Source organism: Stylophora pistillata, chromosome 4 (genome assembly GCF_964205215.1).
Source record: "Stylophora pistillata chromosome 4, jaStyPist1.2, whole genome shotgun sequence".
In the NCBI taxonomy this organism is placed as follows: Eukaryota; Metazoa; Cnidaria; class Anthozoa; order Scleractinia; family Pocilloporidae; genus Stylophora; species Stylophora pistillata.
In genome coordinates, this window is record NC_142522.1 from 4,624,991 (window position 1) to 4,645,023 (window position 20,033).

At 39.0% G+C, this 20,033-nt stretch overlaps 2 protein-coding genes across 2 annotated transcripts; both read right to left on the bottom strand.

Annotated features, from left to right (window-relative positions):
* Nucleotides 1-646: 646 nt before the first annotated feature.
* LOC111342225 (dnaJ homolog subfamily A member 1) lies at nucleotides 647-10,489 on the bottom strand. The gene is made up of 10 exons (XM_088756327.1): nucleotides 10,342-10,489; nucleotides 10,048-10,154; nucleotides 7,020-7,235; nucleotides 6,620-6,715; nucleotides 5,956-6,088; nucleotides 4,537-4,757; nucleotides 3,944-4,049; nucleotides 3,284-3,366; nucleotides 2,957-3,118; nucleotides 647-2,046 (listed from the first exon to the last, which is right to left on the bottom strand). The coding sequence occupies exons 1-10, from the start codon at nucleotides 10,364-10,366 to the stop codon at nucleotides 1,981-1,983; spliced, it is 1,215 nt and encodes a 404-aa protein (XP_088612453.1). The 5' UTR covers nucleotides 10,367-10,489; the 3' UTR covers nucleotides 647-1,980.
* Nucleotides 10,490-12,678: 2,189 nt separating this feature from the next.
* Nucleotides 12,679-16,911, bottom strand: LOC111342234 (uncharacterized). The gene is made up of 4 exons (XM_088756328.1): nucleotides 16,820-16,911; nucleotides 15,258-15,915; nucleotides 14,898-15,104; nucleotides 12,679-13,992 (listed from the first exon to the last, which is right to left on the bottom strand). The coding sequence occupies exons 2-4, from the start codon at nucleotides 15,807-15,809 to the stop codon at nucleotides 13,585-13,587; spliced, it is 1,167 nt and encodes a 388-aa protein (XP_088612454.1). The 5' UTR covers nucleotides 15,810-15,915; nucleotides 16,820-16,911; the 3' UTR covers nucleotides 12,679-13,584.
* Between the last annotated feature and the right edge of the window lie 3,122 nt (nucleotides 16,912-20,033).

Consider the following 20,033-nt stretch of genomic DNA (forward strand, 5'->3'; position numbering starts at 1 on the left):
GAGCGCGTATCGATCGAAAACCAAAATTTCCAATTATAGTTACAAGGATGGAAAACACCATTACGAGCCAATGGGAGCTCAAACTGAAACAAACACTGCCTGAAGCGTAAGAAAAAGCGAACGACAAAGTGATTCGCTCTATCCGTCAGATTCCGGATTCTCTCTCATAATTTTGGCGAAGAATTTGCCGGTAGGGCGATGTAACCCATGCCCAACATATGGGTCTTTCCCTATCGAAGTCTAACTATCATTCCTCTCGTCTTTATTTCATGCATTTCTTATCATGAGGATCTGAAAATTTGGTGTCAGATCACACAGAATCCTCTGGATGATGATGTTCTTGCTTCTTGTTATCTTTCTGCTTAAAATTTATTGATATTGTAAGGAGAAAAAAATTGCTTACCACTCCTGAACGTGTAAAGGCTAAGGGATAACTGTGTTGTGTACCCTCCCTCCTCTGCAGGTACCGTAGCAAGAGGGTACCAATTTTATTTAGAGAGAGGGTAGTACAAAGTGTGGATATCAATTACAAAACGCTTATCACCTACAGTTAAAAATATATACAAAAATGAATTCAAAACAAAGACATCTGTACGGTTACGAGCAAAAGAAGAAAAAATGAAAATGTGAAAAAGAGAAAGAGCCATTCTTTCGTTCTAAACAGACTTTATCTTTATTTTCTAAATTACAAAGTACACGCCGAAAGGTGCCCCTTGCAACAAACATTTACTGTGCCCTTGTAAGTGCCATCTACGACAGTAACCTGAATAAATAATCCATGTGACTACTTAGAAACTGAAATTTTATTTCCCTAAGCAGAACTCAACATAATGCATCAGAAGTTCAAATACACCTAGTTTATCTCGTGATCTTTCAAAGATACTCAATAATCAAGGCCAAAAGGTTACCTCACCTTAATTAAGAATTACTTTAAACTGTTTATAATTGCTGCTTGAATACTTACAGGTAAGTTAGGTGCATGTTAAATATAGAAAACTTAATTGAAAAACGATGTAAATTCTATAAGAAAATTCATTACTTGACGAGAGAATTCCGCATTAAATTGCAAGCGAAAACCGATATCGCACGAATCGCGAAGCGTTGAGTGCGATATCGATTTTCAAGTGCAATTTAACGCGAAATTCACAAGTCAAGTAATGGATTTCCCTTGAATTGCATAATTGAATAATAAGAAGAAGAAAAAAAAGAAAAATGCATTACTTATAGTTGTTATGTATACGTAGATGCGTAACAAAATCACTTAGCCTCGTTTTCAACTCGCAATTCTAATTTAAATTTTAATGCGTAATCTATAATATAGGTACAAAAGTAAAGGAAAATTCCACATATCGAAGGTATAATGCTCTTCCTAAACGCAAAAGGTGTGGAATGGACCACAAGATTTAAAACTGGTGTCGTCGGCGACTCACTAAAAGCGGTCGCGAGTGATTTGCACCTACACGCGGTCTATGCGCGCGCGAGCCTGAGTTCTCTCTAAAACTAGATGGCACATAGATAGGGCTCAGATTCCTCTCTCGAGCGTGTTTATTCTCTCAAACGTGTCTCTCGCGTTCTAGCCCCACAGCTGTAAGCCTGACTAAGATAGAACAAATGAAGGTGGAGGTGTGCAGAGTAAGCCATTTTGAAGCTGTTGGAAAAGACATCTATCAATATTCAAAGATGGAAATGATTACTATGCGAAACACACAAAATGTTGTGGGGCAAAAAGAAAAAGGGACAAAATCGAAGCAGAGGATGTAATGCATGAAAAAGTGAGTATTAAAATAATTAAAGGTATCACTTTTAAGTCCGGGTCAGTCACCATCGAGACACAGCGCTTGTTATACTACGTTCCTACATGCAGTTAAAAGCAAGAGGTAAAAAGAATTTTTTCAATGTTTTTTTTTTTAATCAGAAGAATATTATACTGAAGCTATTTTATATTCAAGCGTGTACTGGTGAACAATTCTGAGTTATTATTTACTGTGACTGACACTGAACCCCTCCTCTGGGTGCGCCATAGCCATCTTCATCGTCATGAAAGCCCTGAAAAAGGCAAGTATACCGTCAGATTTACTGATGGAAAATTAACTTAATGCCCATTCACACCAGCAAAACATGTTTGGTTTAACTTAGACTAGGGGTAGTCCATCCTTTTCGGCGAAGTTTGTAGTGCAAGTAAAAAAAAAAAAAAATAACAATGTTAAAAAAATAAAAATTGACGTTAGCAGGCCGCACGGAACTCTGGGAGTGAGGTGCACGAAAACTACCAATTTTTTGTGCGCCTCTCGTGAAATGGACTTCGCCAAAAACGAGCTAAAACCACAGAACACAGGGCTTCTTATTTAAATCTTATTGAATCGCCGGGAATCCTTTTGTGTTCTGCCTCGTTCTTCAAAGAATGCTAACAAGGTGCACCTCAGTGGTCCTGTACTGTGTAGTTGCTCAAAACTGAATTTTCCATAGGCTTCACTCGCGTGTATTTTCTTATGTGCTAAATTTGATTTTGAGAAATATACAACTTCTATGGGAGAAACAATTTCAAACTGAGTTCAACGAAACAGCTTTAAAACATGTTACGGCTTTGTTGTGAATGGCGTATTTACAGATGGCTTAAAACGAGACAACTGATCTCTACAGCGATTATGAGTCGGTTTGACCGAAACCATTCTCAAAGCAAGTTCACAGTGCGTGCAAACGATGGCTATCTACAACATAAGGAAATAACGAGACAGCAGTTTTTGTCCAACTGCTTTATGGTCACGGTCTATCTTTAAGTATACAAGAACTCCTTGCACAGAAGCAAATTTCTTTATATGGCTGACTATCGTCCAGTTACAAAATCTCGCGCACAAAAACAGTGATGCAATGACAGAGATCCGAACGCAGAGATGCATCGTTCATTTAAGTTCGAAATTAAATTATCAGAAAATAAACATCTCTTTTTCACGCTTACCCCATGGCGCATACGACTCCTTGCTTGTTCCTGAGGATCGATTTTAACGAGGTTGACTTCTTCTGCATCCTCGGGAACGATCATTTCGTGTCGGGGAGGCAGCAGCTGCTCTAGTTTAGGAATATCACCTGTGGTAAGGAATCCATCTGGAGGAAACTTTACCTGAAACGAACACTCAAACATCAGTTTCCATATCCTCCAAGATCCTCTCTATGCATTTGTAATTATACTGACAAGAAGAGTTCGCTTAAAAATCCAGGGCTTATTCAACTGACAATCATTTCCTAGAGTGTTACACTGTCAACATAACGCAACGACTGTTCTTACCGAAAATGTTATGATTAGAAATCCTTTCTCGTATGGGCTCCTGTATTTTGGCATTCCTTCATCTCGAACACATTTCACTTCACCTGAAATTATGACAATAGAGAGATTTAGTACCGCTTTTACGTGAAACGTAAACGGTAAGAGCGACCACACGACATTGTTTTTCCCGCGAAATTTTCACGTTTGCCTGTTGCGCTTTCTTGTTTCAACGTGAAAGTAACCTGTTTTGCGTTTGCCGTGTAGGTAAGATTTTCTTCACTTTTTCTCTCACATGGTAGAAACTAATTGTCGGCAAAAGGGCACCAAAACTATTCCTTGTAATTCACACAAGAGCACCTTCAAATCGACCGTAACGTGAGCTCACGCGAAGCTAAAGCAGCAAGATTCGCGCTCTATTTCACGTGGAACGTGAATGGGCAAGCTGCCGTTTGCCGTTTCACGTAAACGCGGTGCTACATCTCTCTAATATGTTGTCTGTTTGATGGTGCATTTCACGCCGTGAAATGTGCGTGTTGCACTGAACATGTGAAAAAAAAAAAAAAAAAGGTGCATGACTTCAAGTGTCACGCGCGCTCATTACTTGCCTCACATCGCCCGAGCCCCCCCCACCCCCCCCCCCTCTAAAAAAAAGGGTCATACTACTGGTCGAATATAGCTTACCAGGTTTTATAATATCTGAAGGATGAGAGGTAATGAGCAGTTGTCTTTTATCCAGCATTTCTATTGTTTTCTGAAAGCCACAGAGAGATTCAACCAGATCGATTTCCTGAAAAGGAATTGAAATCATCGCAAAGGTATAAGACTCCAACGCACAACCTTCTGAATCTAATCTTGAGTGAGACAGAAGATTGGCTCAACAAGTTTCCAAAGGATATTCGCACGGCACCTCCATAATACAACAAATTACATTTATAAGTGAATTACAGTGAAATCTTTAACAGATAAGAGTTCATGGGACCCCTTTAATTCTGTATACCTGTTCTAAGCCCATTTCAAAGAACGGATAACGCTACCCAGCAGGTAAGAGATAACAAAATACACAGCGCTATCCACTAGATAAAATTTATCCAGTGAACAGCGTTATCCACCCTCAGGACATCCAGGGCATGACCCACTCCCCCACCCCCTCCTTATTTTTTTCACCGTCGCTCACCCCCTTGGTCCAAATTTCTTCCTCTCCCCAGCCTTCTACGTCCATTAAGCATTCGCTCGCCAAAATTACGCCTGCTTAGCAGGCTAGATCATTAACATACCATTTTCATATGCAGATCCAAGTCATCTCGCCGGAAAACTGGATGAGGCTTTTCGTCAAGAATGATGATGATGTCACCTGGTTCAATACCAGGTTCTTGATCTCCCTCCGAAGAAAACGTGATCTTTTGACCGTCCTTCATTCCTCTGTCGATATGCACCTCCAGGATTTTACGTTCTTTGATTGTCTTTTTACCCTGACAGTTCTTACACCGATCCTTTTCTGCAGAAAGGAAACATTGTAATGTTAAGTATCGCATTATCTTCAAAATACTTCTACTTGTCTATAAAGGTCTACATGGCTTAGCTCCAACTTATATTGCTGAACTGTTGCATCAAAGGAATTATGGCTCTCGTGTACTGCGTTCCTCATCACAAATGCTCCTGATGGTTCCAAGAACATTTCGAAAGAACTATGGTGACCGTGGCTTCTCCATTGCCGGTCCCAAGCTTTGGAACGATTTACCATATTCCCTGAAAACATCTGAATTTGTTGCAATTTTCAAGAACCTTAAAACATACTTGTTCAAAGACGCTTTTTAATTTACGATTTTTTATAATTTAATCGCTATGTTAATTAGTCTATAATTTTGTAAAGCGCAACGGAGAACTAGTCAAGCTTAGCGCTATATAAATGCTTTATTATCATTATTATTATTATTATTATTATTATTATTATTATTATGGTTATTAATAATTTGTTGGATGATCCAATGTCTCTAAAGAGTTCCATATCCCGGGGAAAAAAAGCACCAACATAACACAACAAAGCAAAAAGACGTTATAACTCTACTGAAATTCCTGAAGCACTCAAATAATATTACATTCAGTAAATCACCTCAAATCTTGCATGTGGCTGTTGTAGTTCAATTTTATCCTTGGTTCAAATTTTATTTTCTTTTGTTTCCAACTCATTACCATACATTAACAAGACCGAGAACAAAGGAAAATAAAATTTGAACCAAGTATAAAATTGAACTACAACATGGCCTTCAGTTTTATTTTTAAAAAAAATCAGCTGATTTGCTTAACTGTTTCAGCTTAGCTGTCAAGACTATTTAAAATAGTTCTTTCACTTCTGTCGGTAACCGTAAATCCTACCTATGGCCTTCCGTTTTAATATCAAAAAACAAAAATTCTGCCGATTTGCTCAACTGATTTCAGTTTCGTTTTAAGATAAAAAAAAAAGATTTTCACACTTCTGTACGGAACGTTAAATCCTGTAGCTTGTGTGCATCACCCAATAGCCCATTTCCGAATTACCCTTGGTCTCATTTTCAAATCGAGGCCTGGTGCTCAAGCATTCTTGTGAAAATGAGTTTAATTTGCATGTGAATGAAAACTTATAATCATATGAAAGGATGAGCACCAGGACTCGTTTTGAAAATGAGGCCAAGGGTAATTCGGAAATAGGAAATTACCTGCTATTCTCTCTCCCGACCCTCCACAATCCCTGCATTGCGTCTGAATTTGCTGAACCATCCCGGGCGCAATATGATTAATCCTGACGTATGTCCCACTGCCATGACAAGTATTACAACTTCCAACTGAACCCTGCAAACATCAAAATGTCATCATTCTAATTGTCCCAAATATCAACTGCTTTACACTAAGGAATGGTGCCTTTGCACGGTTTATCATGCATTTAATATCATTAGTTGGCCTATTTAGTTTATAGAACTTGCTGCCATTCATATCAATTAGAACTTGCAGCAGCCTTGCTACTGAAAAAAACAAACAAACAAACAACTGACACCTTTTTTTAAATTTTTTTTTTCTCACTAGGAAAGCTTTTAGTCCATGAACAGCATACTGAATGTAGACAGTTTTTCATTATGTCTTTTACAAGTGAAAAATTACCCATAAATAAATTCTCCTATCCTATCACAATGAACATAATAATCATCATCATTATTATTATTATTATTATTATTATTATTATTATTATATAATTAAAAACATTTCAGATCAGTCACTCAGTATGCTAAAATGGATAGATGTGTAGAGTTCTGTCCCTGAAACATTACTTCTTAATGTTATGGAAATGGGAAGTTTTTGATGAAAATTTCGACTGGCAAAACTGACCTTCTTTCCTCCTCGTCCCTCACACTTGCTACAGATGACATTTTTCTGCAAAGCAAGCTGTTTTGTAGTACCATTGTACATGTCCTCCAAGGACACCTAAGACAAAAGAATGTTCATTTATTATACACTATAAACAAAACAACTGCTACTAAGACATATAAAATGAAAAGCTCATTAAACAGATCTCTAACCTCAGTCTGATTAGCTTTGCAAGCAGGCCCTCATGTTTAGGTTTTCACCTTACAACACAACCTCCAATTACACCATTCATTAAAACACCAGTTCCACACAATTTCTTGTGTTTGCCAATTGCTAGGATTCACAGTAAATTCCCAGCAGCTTACCACCTTTTGAAAACATTTTCAAGAAAAAATTTCTAGATTAAGTGAGCCACAAGTACCTTGAGCTGGTGTACCATGTCCTTTCCTCTGCGCTCACCATGATGCGGTCTGTTACGCCCATGCCCAGTGCCAAAGAACATGTCGAAAATATCCATTGGAGAATGGAATCCACCCATTTCTGAGCCACCATTTAGAGCTTCTTCTCCTCCTTCGTCATAAATCTTCCTTTTCTTTTCATCAGACAAGACTTCATAGGCATGGGAAATCTGCTTAAACTGTAAAAATAAATGAATAAATAAACAGAATAGTAAAATGTACTTGAACCTCATACAAAACTATTCTTGTTTTTTCAACCTTTTGGGATTTCAACAACATAACAATTCACCTGAGTCAGGCCCTAAATCTTAGTGGGTTTTTATAGTACTCCCCATTGCATTGAGGAGTTAATTTTAAAATCTCATCTAAAACACTACATTTTCAAAGCATTCTCTGTATCTATGCAATTATTTTTTTAATTCTTAACTGCTTTGAATAATACTCATGCCTGCATGTAACCTGTGATAAGATGAAAAATTTTTCAAAACCAAAACACAAAGTTGCATGCAAGAAAGAACTCTCAAGAATAATGTCATACTTAATGACCTGAAATCTTTCAACTTCTGAGACATATTAAGATTAACCCTTTCTGCTCCCAGATCCCATTAGTAATTCTCCCTACTATCGGTTATACAATTCTTATAATTTTATTTCTGAGAATTTATTATTGGATCAACTAATAACCTCCAAATTGAATTTTTTTTTGTTCTCATCCCCTGTCTGCTCGTTACTGTAACAAGAAATTCTGTTTGCAGGGCTTGAAATTAATGTGCTCAATACAGTCACAATTTCAAGCCCTAGTTTTGGTGATTCATGGGAGTTGAAAAGTTAATTCAGTAATAATCTAAAGCCCTTCAGTTTTATTCATTGTATCATGCCATTAAATAAGCCATGCTGTCTTGCTCATCTAGTTACAAGGAGGGTCTCCATCTGTGCAAGATAAATATTCTAAAACAAGCATGAAGGTTAGGCTGCAACATTTTGTGGGCATTTGAAAATAAACCTGATTGAAAAAGAGATTTTAATTAATCAAATATTCAACTGATCAACTTGCAAACTAAATACAGGGCTCCTCACTAACTTTTCAACTTACTAGCCAAGTGGCTAGTGTCGTCTTAGATGTTACGACAATTTCAGTTTGTTTACTAGCCAAATTGGCTTGTGGAAATCAAAAACCACTAGCCAAAACTGAATTTTTACTAGTCTGTAGCTGGTGGGCTACCGTTAGTGTTGAGCCCTGAAATAATTTAATAAAACAAAAGTGAAAATATGTGTGTACCAAAGTTTACAATTATTTCTAAGACTGAATTCTTTTGAAGCTGATAAATGCCCTCAACCAAGTATAATTTACTTGTAAGTGATCTTCCACATTTGGAATGCTATTTCCTGCACTAGTGACAGATGCTATGGGTCACTTGGGCTGTAATCAGAACATCACCAATTTATTCTTTATATTTAACCATTTCAGTTTTTAAAAATCGAGTTTCCAGATGGGATTTGAACCCACGACCGTCCGTGATCTAGTCGGATGCTCTAACCACTGAGCTACAGGAGACTCTATGGTGAGCAAGGGTCAATTAGTGGGTATTGACTGGAACCACATCACGCGGCTACACAGCAAAACATCAACTAGCACATAGAAGCTCACTAACAGTACCACGCTGTCACATTAAAGCATCACATGCATTAAAGCATCACATGCAGCCAACCAGCCTTCAAAGTTTTGTATCATAAAAAAAGTGATTTACCATTGTTGAGACAAAAAAAACCTCTTGGGTGTTTATAAAAAATCTCCTCTCACCAACATTGCCTTATATGTAAATACAGGACAGGGGAATATTGTGGGTTTTTGGAAAGAAAAAGATTGTTGCCCCTCAGTCACTGGGAGTTAAAGTTTGGGTTATCCTCGGTGTAAAAACCTGACGAGGTTTTCTTTGTTTCATGAGGTAATGTTTTGCTGTACGCTATTGTTTATGTTTTGTTGTCTTTGTTTTACGTCACTCGTGAGCTTCACAGGTTTTTACACTGAGGATGAGCCTAAAGTTTACATTTTTAATGTCTTCCTTTCAGTGTTAGTAATCTCTATTGTATTGCACCTTTCTTTTTCTTCTGGTGCTTTCCGTTGTCATTGTTCTTGTTTTTTTAGTAGTTGTCTGAAATATTCACTTGCAAAAATTTAGGAAATCTCTTCAGATTAACTTTAGTGGTAAGAGTGAGTTTAACAAACAAAATGTGCTCAAGAATGCCGCGAGTTTTCAGCTTCCCTCCTGTGGTAGATAGTGTCGACAGATGGGTATCTATGCTTATAAAAAACTGAAATTTTTTTTTACTTCTACAGTAAACCTCCAGCTGGTTTCACCGTTTAAAATAATTTCCATGGTAAACATACAAGCCTTTTGGGTATGTTAAAGCTATCTCGGCATTTTTTCTTCAAATTACTTCCTCACAGTTTCTAACAATGTCCATACCTCTACCGTATATATTGATTTAAGGTCTAAATTGAAAGAATGTGGTATTGACCATTCAATTATTCATTCAGCAACGGTAACATTTGATGCGAATTGCTTACGGATAGACAGACACATCTATGATTCGTAGCTACCCGCAATACAATTGGATAATCAAGACGTACCTTTTAAATTAAAGAGGATTAAAAGAGATTTAGCTATTATTGCAACGTATTTTTTCGATAACAAATCGAATAAGCGTGCACACTACACGCTGGTAGCTACGAGTTAAATCTATATTGAGCGTCGAGCCAACTATGGACATGCAAACAAAGTCCTTATGTATTTTGTATCAATCAACTAAATCTTTATTTACAATTACGATCTAGAAACGCTGAAGTTGAATTATTTTCGCGAAATCGTGTTATAGTAAAAATTCCGAATGCGACGCACATTTCTTGATAAAAAGGACAGTACTTTGATTAAAAAATAGAGCCCGAAAGAAAACCTTGAACAATATTACATGAGCCTAAAAGTTACTTACCTTGTCACCGGCATCTGGATTTTTATCCGGATGATACTTCAAGGCGAGTTTACGATAAGATTTCTTAATTTCACTCGGGGTGGCGGACGGATCTACGCCAAGAGTCTCTGTAAAAAGAATAAGGGATCATATTCTACATTCCTGTTACAATTGCCGATCACAAGATCCGTTGTCAAGCGTCCATGCGGAGCACACCCGGCGGAAAATTATCTCGACGATCTCCACGTTCCAGACTAAAATTTTGGAAGAAAGCAACCCTAAGCTAACTAAGTAAGAGTTAATTCACAATTTTACCGTAAAGTGTTGTCTCCTTGACCATAACTAAGGTCGAAATTTGATTTCAATCAAAGAGACACTAGTTCCTCGTGAAAATATCTCACTTTCTCTTCGCATTCCGCTGACGCATGTGTGCTGGGCATTTCGTAATACTAGAATCCAGTACTAATCATTCACATTTATCCCACGGAAGTCTTGGCCCCAGTACGTTTCTGTCCGAATCCGAAATCGCGAAAGCACGATAAGCGAATTGGAAGAAGAAGAAGAAGAAAACAGACCAAACAAATAAACAAAATAAAGAAAAAATAGAGAAAGAAAGAAAGAAAGAAAGAAAGATATAGGAATAAAAAGAAACAATCACTCTACAAAACAGATCGATCATCTATCGATTTGGAACTTTACTGACCCATAGATTCACCCATGTCTGTTTTAGCGCTTTCACTAAGATCTGCTGGTCGTCCACGACAAAAAATGTGACCTTCCTGAGAACATATCTCATCGAATCCTCAAAGGAAAAGGGGGGATCTTGATGTAGAGTGACTGGAGTCGAAGCAAAGAATAATTTTGAGGTTAAAACTAGATCCTTCGCAGTCGGACAATTTTTAAGATGGGCCGAGTTATCCCATTACAGGCGTCCTAGATTGCAAGCAAGTCCTAATTTTTAGCGCTTAGGTACGAGTGTTTCTTTGCTCATGAGACTGTATGGGGCCTTGAGGGACGAGGGCTAGCACTGAGAGGTCTGCAAACTCGGTTCTAGCATTAGACTCGTACCCTTTCACGGCAAAGCAGTTCATGATAAGGATCCAAGGATCCTTAATTTACAGCTGCTCTAATTTACAGTTACGCGGTAGCATGTGGGTACGAGATAAGTCTAGGACTACAGCGCTAGAACTCAGGCCAATCTCTCCTCGACTCGTCTCAGACCATCATCCCGTAGGCGAAAAAACGAGCGTTCTGCGAGAACAATAGTAATTATAACAATTATAACGCTTTACTTTGGTTATGTTATAATTAACAAATGGTAAACACCACAGCGTACACTATTGAGTTATGGATGCACGCGGGAGGTTGCTAAGCACGAAAGAAGCGTAAGAGTCGCTCGAGGCGATAACCGAGAGCGACTCTAGCTTCTTGAGTGCTTAGCAAACCTCCCAAGTGCATCCATAACTCAATAGTGTACGCTGTGGTGTTTACCATTTGTTTTATAACATAACATTGATACATTGTAGCTAAAGAGTTCCCTTTTATTTAACAAATCTTACGTGACTAGAAAAAACAAGCGCGCGGAAAAATAGTCTTTGCATTTGCTCACGTGGGCAAATGGGGGACGCTAAATTGACCAATCAGAGCGCGCGCTTTACTTTGGTTATGTTATAATTAACATAATTATAATTGTTAATTAGTATATACTAAATCAGTGGATAGCGTTGAAGGCGCGCTCTGATTGGCTAGTCAAACTCCGAATAACCTTTGCTATTTACCTCCGAGCAACTCGGAAAAAAATGGCGTCCCGGTTTGCATCCGTGACAAGCGAAGAAATCACTAAAATTAACGACGGTGGTGTATATTATCTCACTGTTTTAGTATAGACTAAAACAACTATTCACTTCAGTGTCGGTGGTTTGCGGTGGATATTTACCGAGCCGCGAAGCGGCGAGGTAAATATCCACCACTAACCACCTCCACTTCGATGAATAGTCGTTAACTATCACGAATGTTTTTGGCCGTTTGACCATGCGAATGATAGTTGGTGATAGTTGATGATAGTTTGAAGAGAATCAACTATCATCGACTATCATGCGCCGTTTGACCAAGGCTTAAGAATCGGACAAATCTATGACGCGGACATGACACCATAACCGAAAGAAACTGGGAACCAGAACCTCGTCGGTCACGTCACTTGTAAACATTAAGACAACGTGACTAAAATGAGTACACGGACGTTTCCGTGAAAGTGGTAAGTGACATGTGTGTTCATTAAATGGCGTCATTTAAAGAGACTAGAAACTTAGTTTTGGAATGTTATGTTGATGCAATTATTGACGAAGACGATTTTATGCTCCTGTATGACATTAATCAGTCAAAAAATCCCGAGTTTCCACACGAAAACTACGAACTCTTTAACTTCGATGCCTTGGACGCGGTCGGGTGTGCAGTTGACTTTCGTGTTGAAAAACGATATTCCAAGGTTGGCTGATGCTTTGGGTATCTCTCCTCCGGTCATTAAGTGTCAGCAAAGGAGTATATGTGATGGTACTTAATTTCTGTGCATGCTTCTGCGACGTTTTGCTAATCCCTTCCGCCTCAGTGATATGATTTCACTATTTGGATGTCCTCTTCCTGTTATAAGCACGATCACCAGAGAAGTTATGAATTTTATTTACAACAATCACCAACAGAGACTAACCCAGTGGAATCCATTCTTTTTACTTATTTATGCACATGTCAAAAATAAAAAGGTCCGCGTGATTTGCTTACGATATTATTATTAACCTAATCCTAAAGCACGGGCACGCGAGTCGCGCGCGCACGAGTTTAACAGGCAGATCACGAGCGTCGCGCGTAAATACAAAATATATTTCATGGGGAAGGCAAAAAAGAAACTTAACGTTCGAAATCAAGATAAGATTTATCCTTTCTTGATTTCGAACAACAATACGTTCACGAAAATGATGACATTTTAACCAGTAAACTACTACGCCGCGATTAGAGTACTGTGGGTGCCATATCAGGTTCAGAACGTTAAATTCAATTTATAAGTTTGATATCATAATGATTAAAGTCTATGGAAAACAAACAATCCTGTTTTTCGCCAAAATTTGGGTTTACCCCGCCTTAATGAGCTTTGCATAAAATTTATTGAAGTCTAGACAATTGGAAGCAAGCTGACTTTTCCTGGCTTTTGCCTCGTTGCCCAAGTGAATTGCAGTTGATTTCTCTTTTTATTTCAAATAAACTTGCAGTTTCATTCGAGAAAGATGTGTATTCGTCTTGTTACCAGCGTGAGACAAAGATAAAAATTCTGAGTTCCCACGAGCAATCAAGCCCCAGACCCTCGTTCTGATCGGCCAGTAAAGATCTGATTTCTGTCGAACATTTAATCAAAAGAGTTTTATAGATATCTACATAATCATTAATATGTTGACTGCTTCTTTTTACATTTGAAAGAAAACCTTCAAGCAAATGATTCAAGGTCAAATAACTGCGAAAATATTTCGTGATTCATGACTTGATGAAAAGTCTTCCCGTGAGCACTGACGTTCAATCGGTCGTCAAATGCACAAGTATTTCTCGCTTTCCTGTGAAGCCGATTCTTCCGTGCTGAACAGTCAGATTATCCAACACTAATAAATCACCCTCCCTCCAACGAAATCCAACTGCGCATGACCATGATACAGCTCTCAAGTGTTGGATCACTTCCGGTTCGATGGTGCTTCCGTCTCCATAGTAGACGGTACATGGATACTTGTGAGGCGGGAGCTCCACACTCTTAAACATTGGCAATGACTTATAATAGGTGTGGTGGTGGATTGTTACTTGGTTGAACCAGATATATTCTCCCGTTTTCGGATGACGGAGGAAGGCAGGCTTAATGTTGGACCAATGCATGTCACCGTTGTCGTCCCATGTTACCGTGTCATAGAGTTGCTTGGCTTTCTTTTCCGCCTCCTTAAAGAAAAAAGAAAGATAATGAGAAGTACTTTGTATCATAACATAACGAAAGTAAAGCGCGCGCTCTGATTGGTCTATTCAGTGTCCACCATTTGCCCATGGGTGTACGCAGCTGACGTGAGCAAATCTCCCGCGTGCATCCATAACTCATTATAGTTCCCCACCGCTAAATTTTCTCGGATTCTTATCGGTTTAAATTGATCACGTGACGCAATAGTGCTCATCCGTGAAGAGAAACCACCAACCCATAGTGCCCGTCCGCGGAAAATACCCGGATGGATAGTGCTCATGCGTGAAAATTTTTGAATGATTTGACGGCCGCGAAGTTAGGTAGATCGGAAAAACAGTGACTTTTCAATTCTGACAGATATAATTTACTATTTAGCCAATGTACTCGAAGCTTCGCTTCTCGAGCAAATATTTGTTTTAAGAACATCAAATTTCCGCGGGGCAACTATCAGCCGATAGTTCCTCGACAGAAACACTCTATTGTTTAAATTGTGTAGCTGTGGTGTTAACATTTGTTAATTTGTGATTCCTAATTAAGTGAAGGAAAAGTAAAGGATATTTTACGAAACAATCAGTTCGTGAAACTGAGAATAAATTTAGGGCATTAGTTAGATCGATGCCCAGAGTCTCAAACTTTTGGCCGTGGGAAATTGGGTGAAAGCGAATTTTACATACTTTAACCCCCCGCGCTATCATTATCTCGAACTTTTTTTCCTATGCCTAGGAAGTTTGAGTGGCGTTTCCAAAAGAATTTACATCGGAATGTTTTTTTTTTTCTTCTCTCAAGCTATGATAACGCACACGGTCTTAAAATCAGCTGTGAATAACAAGAAAGCAGTCAAGGATAACGAACGGGTACGGTTGTCGGTATCCGATGTTTTCCGTGCCAATACCTCTTTATTATCAGTATAAAACTGCTGCTGCCAGCTCATGTACTCTGCGCGAGATTTGTCGGGCCAATAACCTGCATACTTCACTCCTTTACTGTCTAACTTCCTCACGACTTCGGGGTCAAGTTTGAGAAGAATTTCGCTGCTCTTGGCCAGCGGTGTCTCACCGCCACAACCGTCTGCAGGCTCTTGCAAGCAAAAAAAGAACACCTGGAAAGAAAGAGATTACTTGTAGAATCTATTTTGTCAATAGGTACTCAAGACCAAGTCATCCAAAACTGAGAGCGAAGTGACCCCTCTAACTGTGTAGGTATTGGGAAATAGAGAGACAGGCAAACTGACAGAGACAGAGTTTTAAAGTACCTTCGAAGGAAAGGAACTACTATATGCCATTTCATGATGCAATTCGATCGTCATAGCTTGATCTTCAGTGTTAACTTGGTAGATCTCAGAGTTTTCTATGGCGCGGGGCCTGGGAACGTTGCCGCCAGCATAACTCAAAGGCTTCCCCTCAATAGATTGGGTTATAGTCAAGAAATCTTCTGCCGTTTTGGCGGGTAGTCCGCGGAATAAGATTGCAGGGCTTAGAGAGTTGTTTTTCTGCACGTACTCCGTACATTTTGCACTCAACTCTCCCAAAGAGAATTGCTTTCCATTACAGATTCGCAAACCGAGGGGGAAAGAGTTACTTGGTTCTCCTAAGAATTCTGGGAAACCTCCATCCGTAGAGCCTGGGAGGAACTTCCTGTCTCGAAGCCCAGATCTGATATTCGGCACCAGCTCCTCTCTCGGTATTCGCTCAAAAATGCTGTCTTTGGTCGAGGACTTTTGGGATGATAAGAAATATACTGAGATTTTTTTGACTGAACGCCAAAGAGGACCTGACTGTTTCGAGGAAAAGACAAGGGTCGGCATGTCCCGCGCCTACTTCTTCAAAATACAATGACTTCTCAGTTGGTTTTGTAGCTTTTCAACCTTGCGTGACCATTTACCGTCACGGACGTGATTATTCAGAACGGCCCTGTTAGAGAAAAATCAACAAGTACGACATAATTGATTGTACATCTAAATTTTCGATACTATTAAACATATAATCGATGGGAATTTGGTGTTATAAGATGTAATATGTTTTAACCTAAACAATGTAGTTACTCGAGCATAATTTGGTCGGTGGACAGTGTCGAAAGCCTTGCTGAGGTTGAGGAACACGTCACCTCGATGACGCCATTGTAAGACCTATAAAGTTTATTTAGGATGTCATTGTTCATTACACGGTGGCTGTAATTCAATAGCATCAAATTATTGTTGCATTGTTGCAAATGTGTTGCTGAAGCTCGGTAGATTTTGCTTTTAAAAGAAAAAAATTACCTTTGTATATTAGCCGAATGAACATTTAACCGGCTCCTCCAGAGACAAAAATCCCATGTCACGGTCCTTCTAAATTTTAGAAGCGAAGGGTTAGGAGCTCTGTGTAAAGTGCTTATCAAGGCGTAAAGGCATGTTTTAGATATGGATAGGTGGATCCTTCAGAAACGAGCGAATCATATCTTACTCTTGCAATGGTAATTTGAGATTTGGTGGCCAATTTTCAAGCCGTGAGATTTGAGAATCTCTTATGTGAAACGAGAAGGACCGTCATCGGCAGAGACAAGTGATTTGACAACACGATAAAAAGTAGTAAACCAGTTGTATTTGCGAACGTTGAAAGACCCACAGAGCGTTGCGTTGTTCAGTTTCGATGGAAGGTCAGATCGAAGGTTAGCACAAGAATCGTAGTTTAAATTTCATAACGGTAAGGCCTAAAAATGATCCCGTATATGCTCGGAATACGAATTACTCGCTGGGTACGCTGGCCTGTAATCTCATTCCGAACTGCTGCTGCATGAAAGCATAATTATAGGCAGATGCTAAAACACAAAACCAACCTGTAAACAATCCGACGCACCCTTTCTTCAGTTTCCTCTGACTTTAAAATGCATATTTTGTGAGATTACGCAAGGCATGTACTAAAATCAGGAACACTGGAACATTGGAACATCTCGGAACACCGGAACACCCCGGAACACCGGAACATCCCGGAACACCAGAACACCCCGGAACATCACGGAACGCCGGAACAGCCGAAACACCCCTGAACACCGAATTTGACGGTGTTGTTTTGTTTTCCCATTACAGATCATGTAAAAAATAAAATGTAAATGTAATTGTTTACCCACGTATAAAGAAAGAGCTTAGAGCTCGTTATAAAGTGTACGTGATGACATCGAATTTGAATTTAGAAGTGTTGGTTTTCGTGGAGGGAGGAAAACCGGAGAACCTAGAGAAAAACAAACAACAAACTCTACCTTCAAATGAAAATGGGGCCGGGAAGCGAACCCGGGTCACATTGGTGGGAAGCGAATGCCATTTCACCACTGCAGCTCCCCCTGTGTGATCATAATTTGAATATATCAACAAAGTTGAAATGGTAAATTGGCCACCGTTACGATTATAAAAGCTGAATTTCCGAGCGTTAGCCCTTCGTCGGAGCGAATAGAGGAATTGTGGGTTGTGTGTGCTTTTAAAGGCAGAAAATGGAGTTACGTTATTGGTGGGAACATGGCAACGCGTTCGTTGATAGCCGTGGGATTTAGACTGCCGGTTCGAAAGATGAGCTTTTGTTCAAGAGTTTTACGGCTTTCCGTGCTACCTAAGTGTAAGGAAAGACCGCAGGTTGCCATATGTTGCTTAGAATGATTAGGACTATGTGATAATAGTCTTGAGAAATTTTCAGATAGTCGCGTGAATACGAATGGATTTTTTTTAATCTCTAGAGAATATCACGCGGTCTGTAATGGCTAAACAAACACCAAACGAAAAAGGTCGATAACTTGTAACCGGCCAGCACTGTGCAACAGCTCACCAGGAATCCCGTCAACTCCCAAAGTGCGAAGCGAACATCGACAACATGGCTGAACTGAAATCTGTATTACGTTTATAATGTAAGCAATAAGCTTGTTGAGATGATTTCCGCACATTCCAGCAATACTGGCAAAAATTAAGTTACCAAAAAACCTCTTAGCATGGTAATATTAAGAATAAAGGTAAGAAGATCTTATCGAAATTTCAGTTCTCAAGTTGACCCCGCAAGAGAAAATTGAACTTGAAGTTATACATATTTCAGTTAAAACAAACGTTTGCCGTAAGTCGAAAACACAAGAACACTCGCTTAAAGAATTCTTACGAAACTTGACATTAAATTTCTCCAGAATGCTAGGGGATTTCATCGCGGGGTCACCTAGAGAAACGAATTACAGTGAGATGTTTTAAATGGTATTCAAAAAGTTACTGTGCTGTGAGTAGATTTTTTGTAAATAATTTTTGCATTTATTATTGCTCAAACTTTGAGCGGAACCTTTCTTAGTTTGTTCAACGTCCCCTTTGGTTTCTTAAAACAGTAAAAACGCCTAACAATAGGGGCTTGTAATTGGAAAAGTTCATTTATCTCTTTAAAAGCTAGAACGTCAACAACAACAACAACTACAACATTTATTTATACCACAAAGAAATAAGATGAGAAACATTAAGAAACCATATATTTAGCTAAGACCTGCTCTCAATTTACAGTCTGATTCAATTCGTGCTAAGGTTTTTAATTAGCTTTTTACTAGCACTTTCTTTGTAGTTTTATTGTTTGTTTACACCTGCAAAAATTTTTTATATTTCTTACGTGTCTATATACATATATTTACTGTATTTCATTCCATTCACTTGACAATGACCGAAGCACGGTCGAAACGTCGTGTTTTACCGTTGATTTTTATCGTGAAACGATTATTATTATTATTATTATTACTATTATTATTATCATTATTATTTTGGCGCGCACAGAAAGCTGCGTAAGCGTCAGCGCCAGTTGCACAACATTCCTGCTTGGCCCGAGCGACGAAATAACTTCACGGGATTGGCAAAGTTTCAGTCACAGCAAATTATACAAAAAATCTAGAAAGATTTAACTTACATCTCGTTTAATGTTTAAAGCGACATATCAACGACCTGCAACCATCGTGTTTTATACGAACCTGACAAACTTTTAAACGCGTTCTTTTGTGATACCCACGAAAGTATTCAGTATAATTTCCGGTGAGATTTTTGCGGACAATCTGACCGATTTCTCTTACATTGTGTGCTGAGACTGAAACTTTTCACCTCGAGCAAAGCTCCGTCGTACGGCCCAAACAAACATGGCGTGCAACTAAGCTTCTTGTATATGTCCGTGTTAAAACACGCGAAAGGCCTCTAAAGCACACTTCACTCTGATTGGGAAGAAAAACACAAAGATTTTCTGGCACCAATCAGATGCCAGAACGACTGCGACCGTTTGGAACTAGTGTTGTAAGACAATGTCCCCAGGGGCTCTTCTGCCCTGACTTGAAATCGACTCCCAGCCCCTGAGTCTCCGAGGATGCATTTTGAACGGGGTTATGGCGAAACCAGGAAGAAATCAAGCGACCCCAACGACGGAGTAATATTTGGGTCTACAGATTGTGACAATTGTCGAAATAAAAGCTGTTTCGATGCCTTTCAAAGTCTCCGGTTGACTTGCGGACCGAACGAGAAACAAGAAAATGGAACTCCTGATCCTGCTCAATTTAATTTTTTTCAGGTGACTTCACGTGAAATTTAAGACTTGGGTAAGACTCATCCAAAAATCATGACGTCTATCGCGTTTTTCCCGTCAAAATAACGTTTCGCACGCGCCCATTGTCTCAATAAGTTGGAAAATCTTACTCGAGGTCGTACCTGTCTTAGAATGTCGATAAGAAAGCGACAAGATTGAAGTCACTTCTCTTAATTAAGATCCATTAACACTACAAATTGGCTTATGATTTCGTCAATTCTTTCAGAAACTAAAATTAAAAGAATGGTGATTGGTCGCGCAAAAGGAGAGCGCACAACAGAGTTTTTTTTTCTCTAAAACTCCTAATCAGACTCGGGCTTCGATCAGTCTATTTTGGATCGAAAGAGTCTTAGGTTTTTTTCATGAAGCGTAAATTCAGCATTTCTTCTCTCTAACTGACCTTGAGAGCTGCTTAACATTAGATTAACGCTTGTGAATATATGGCTAATAGCTTATGCAGGTATTTCTGGTGGCAATTG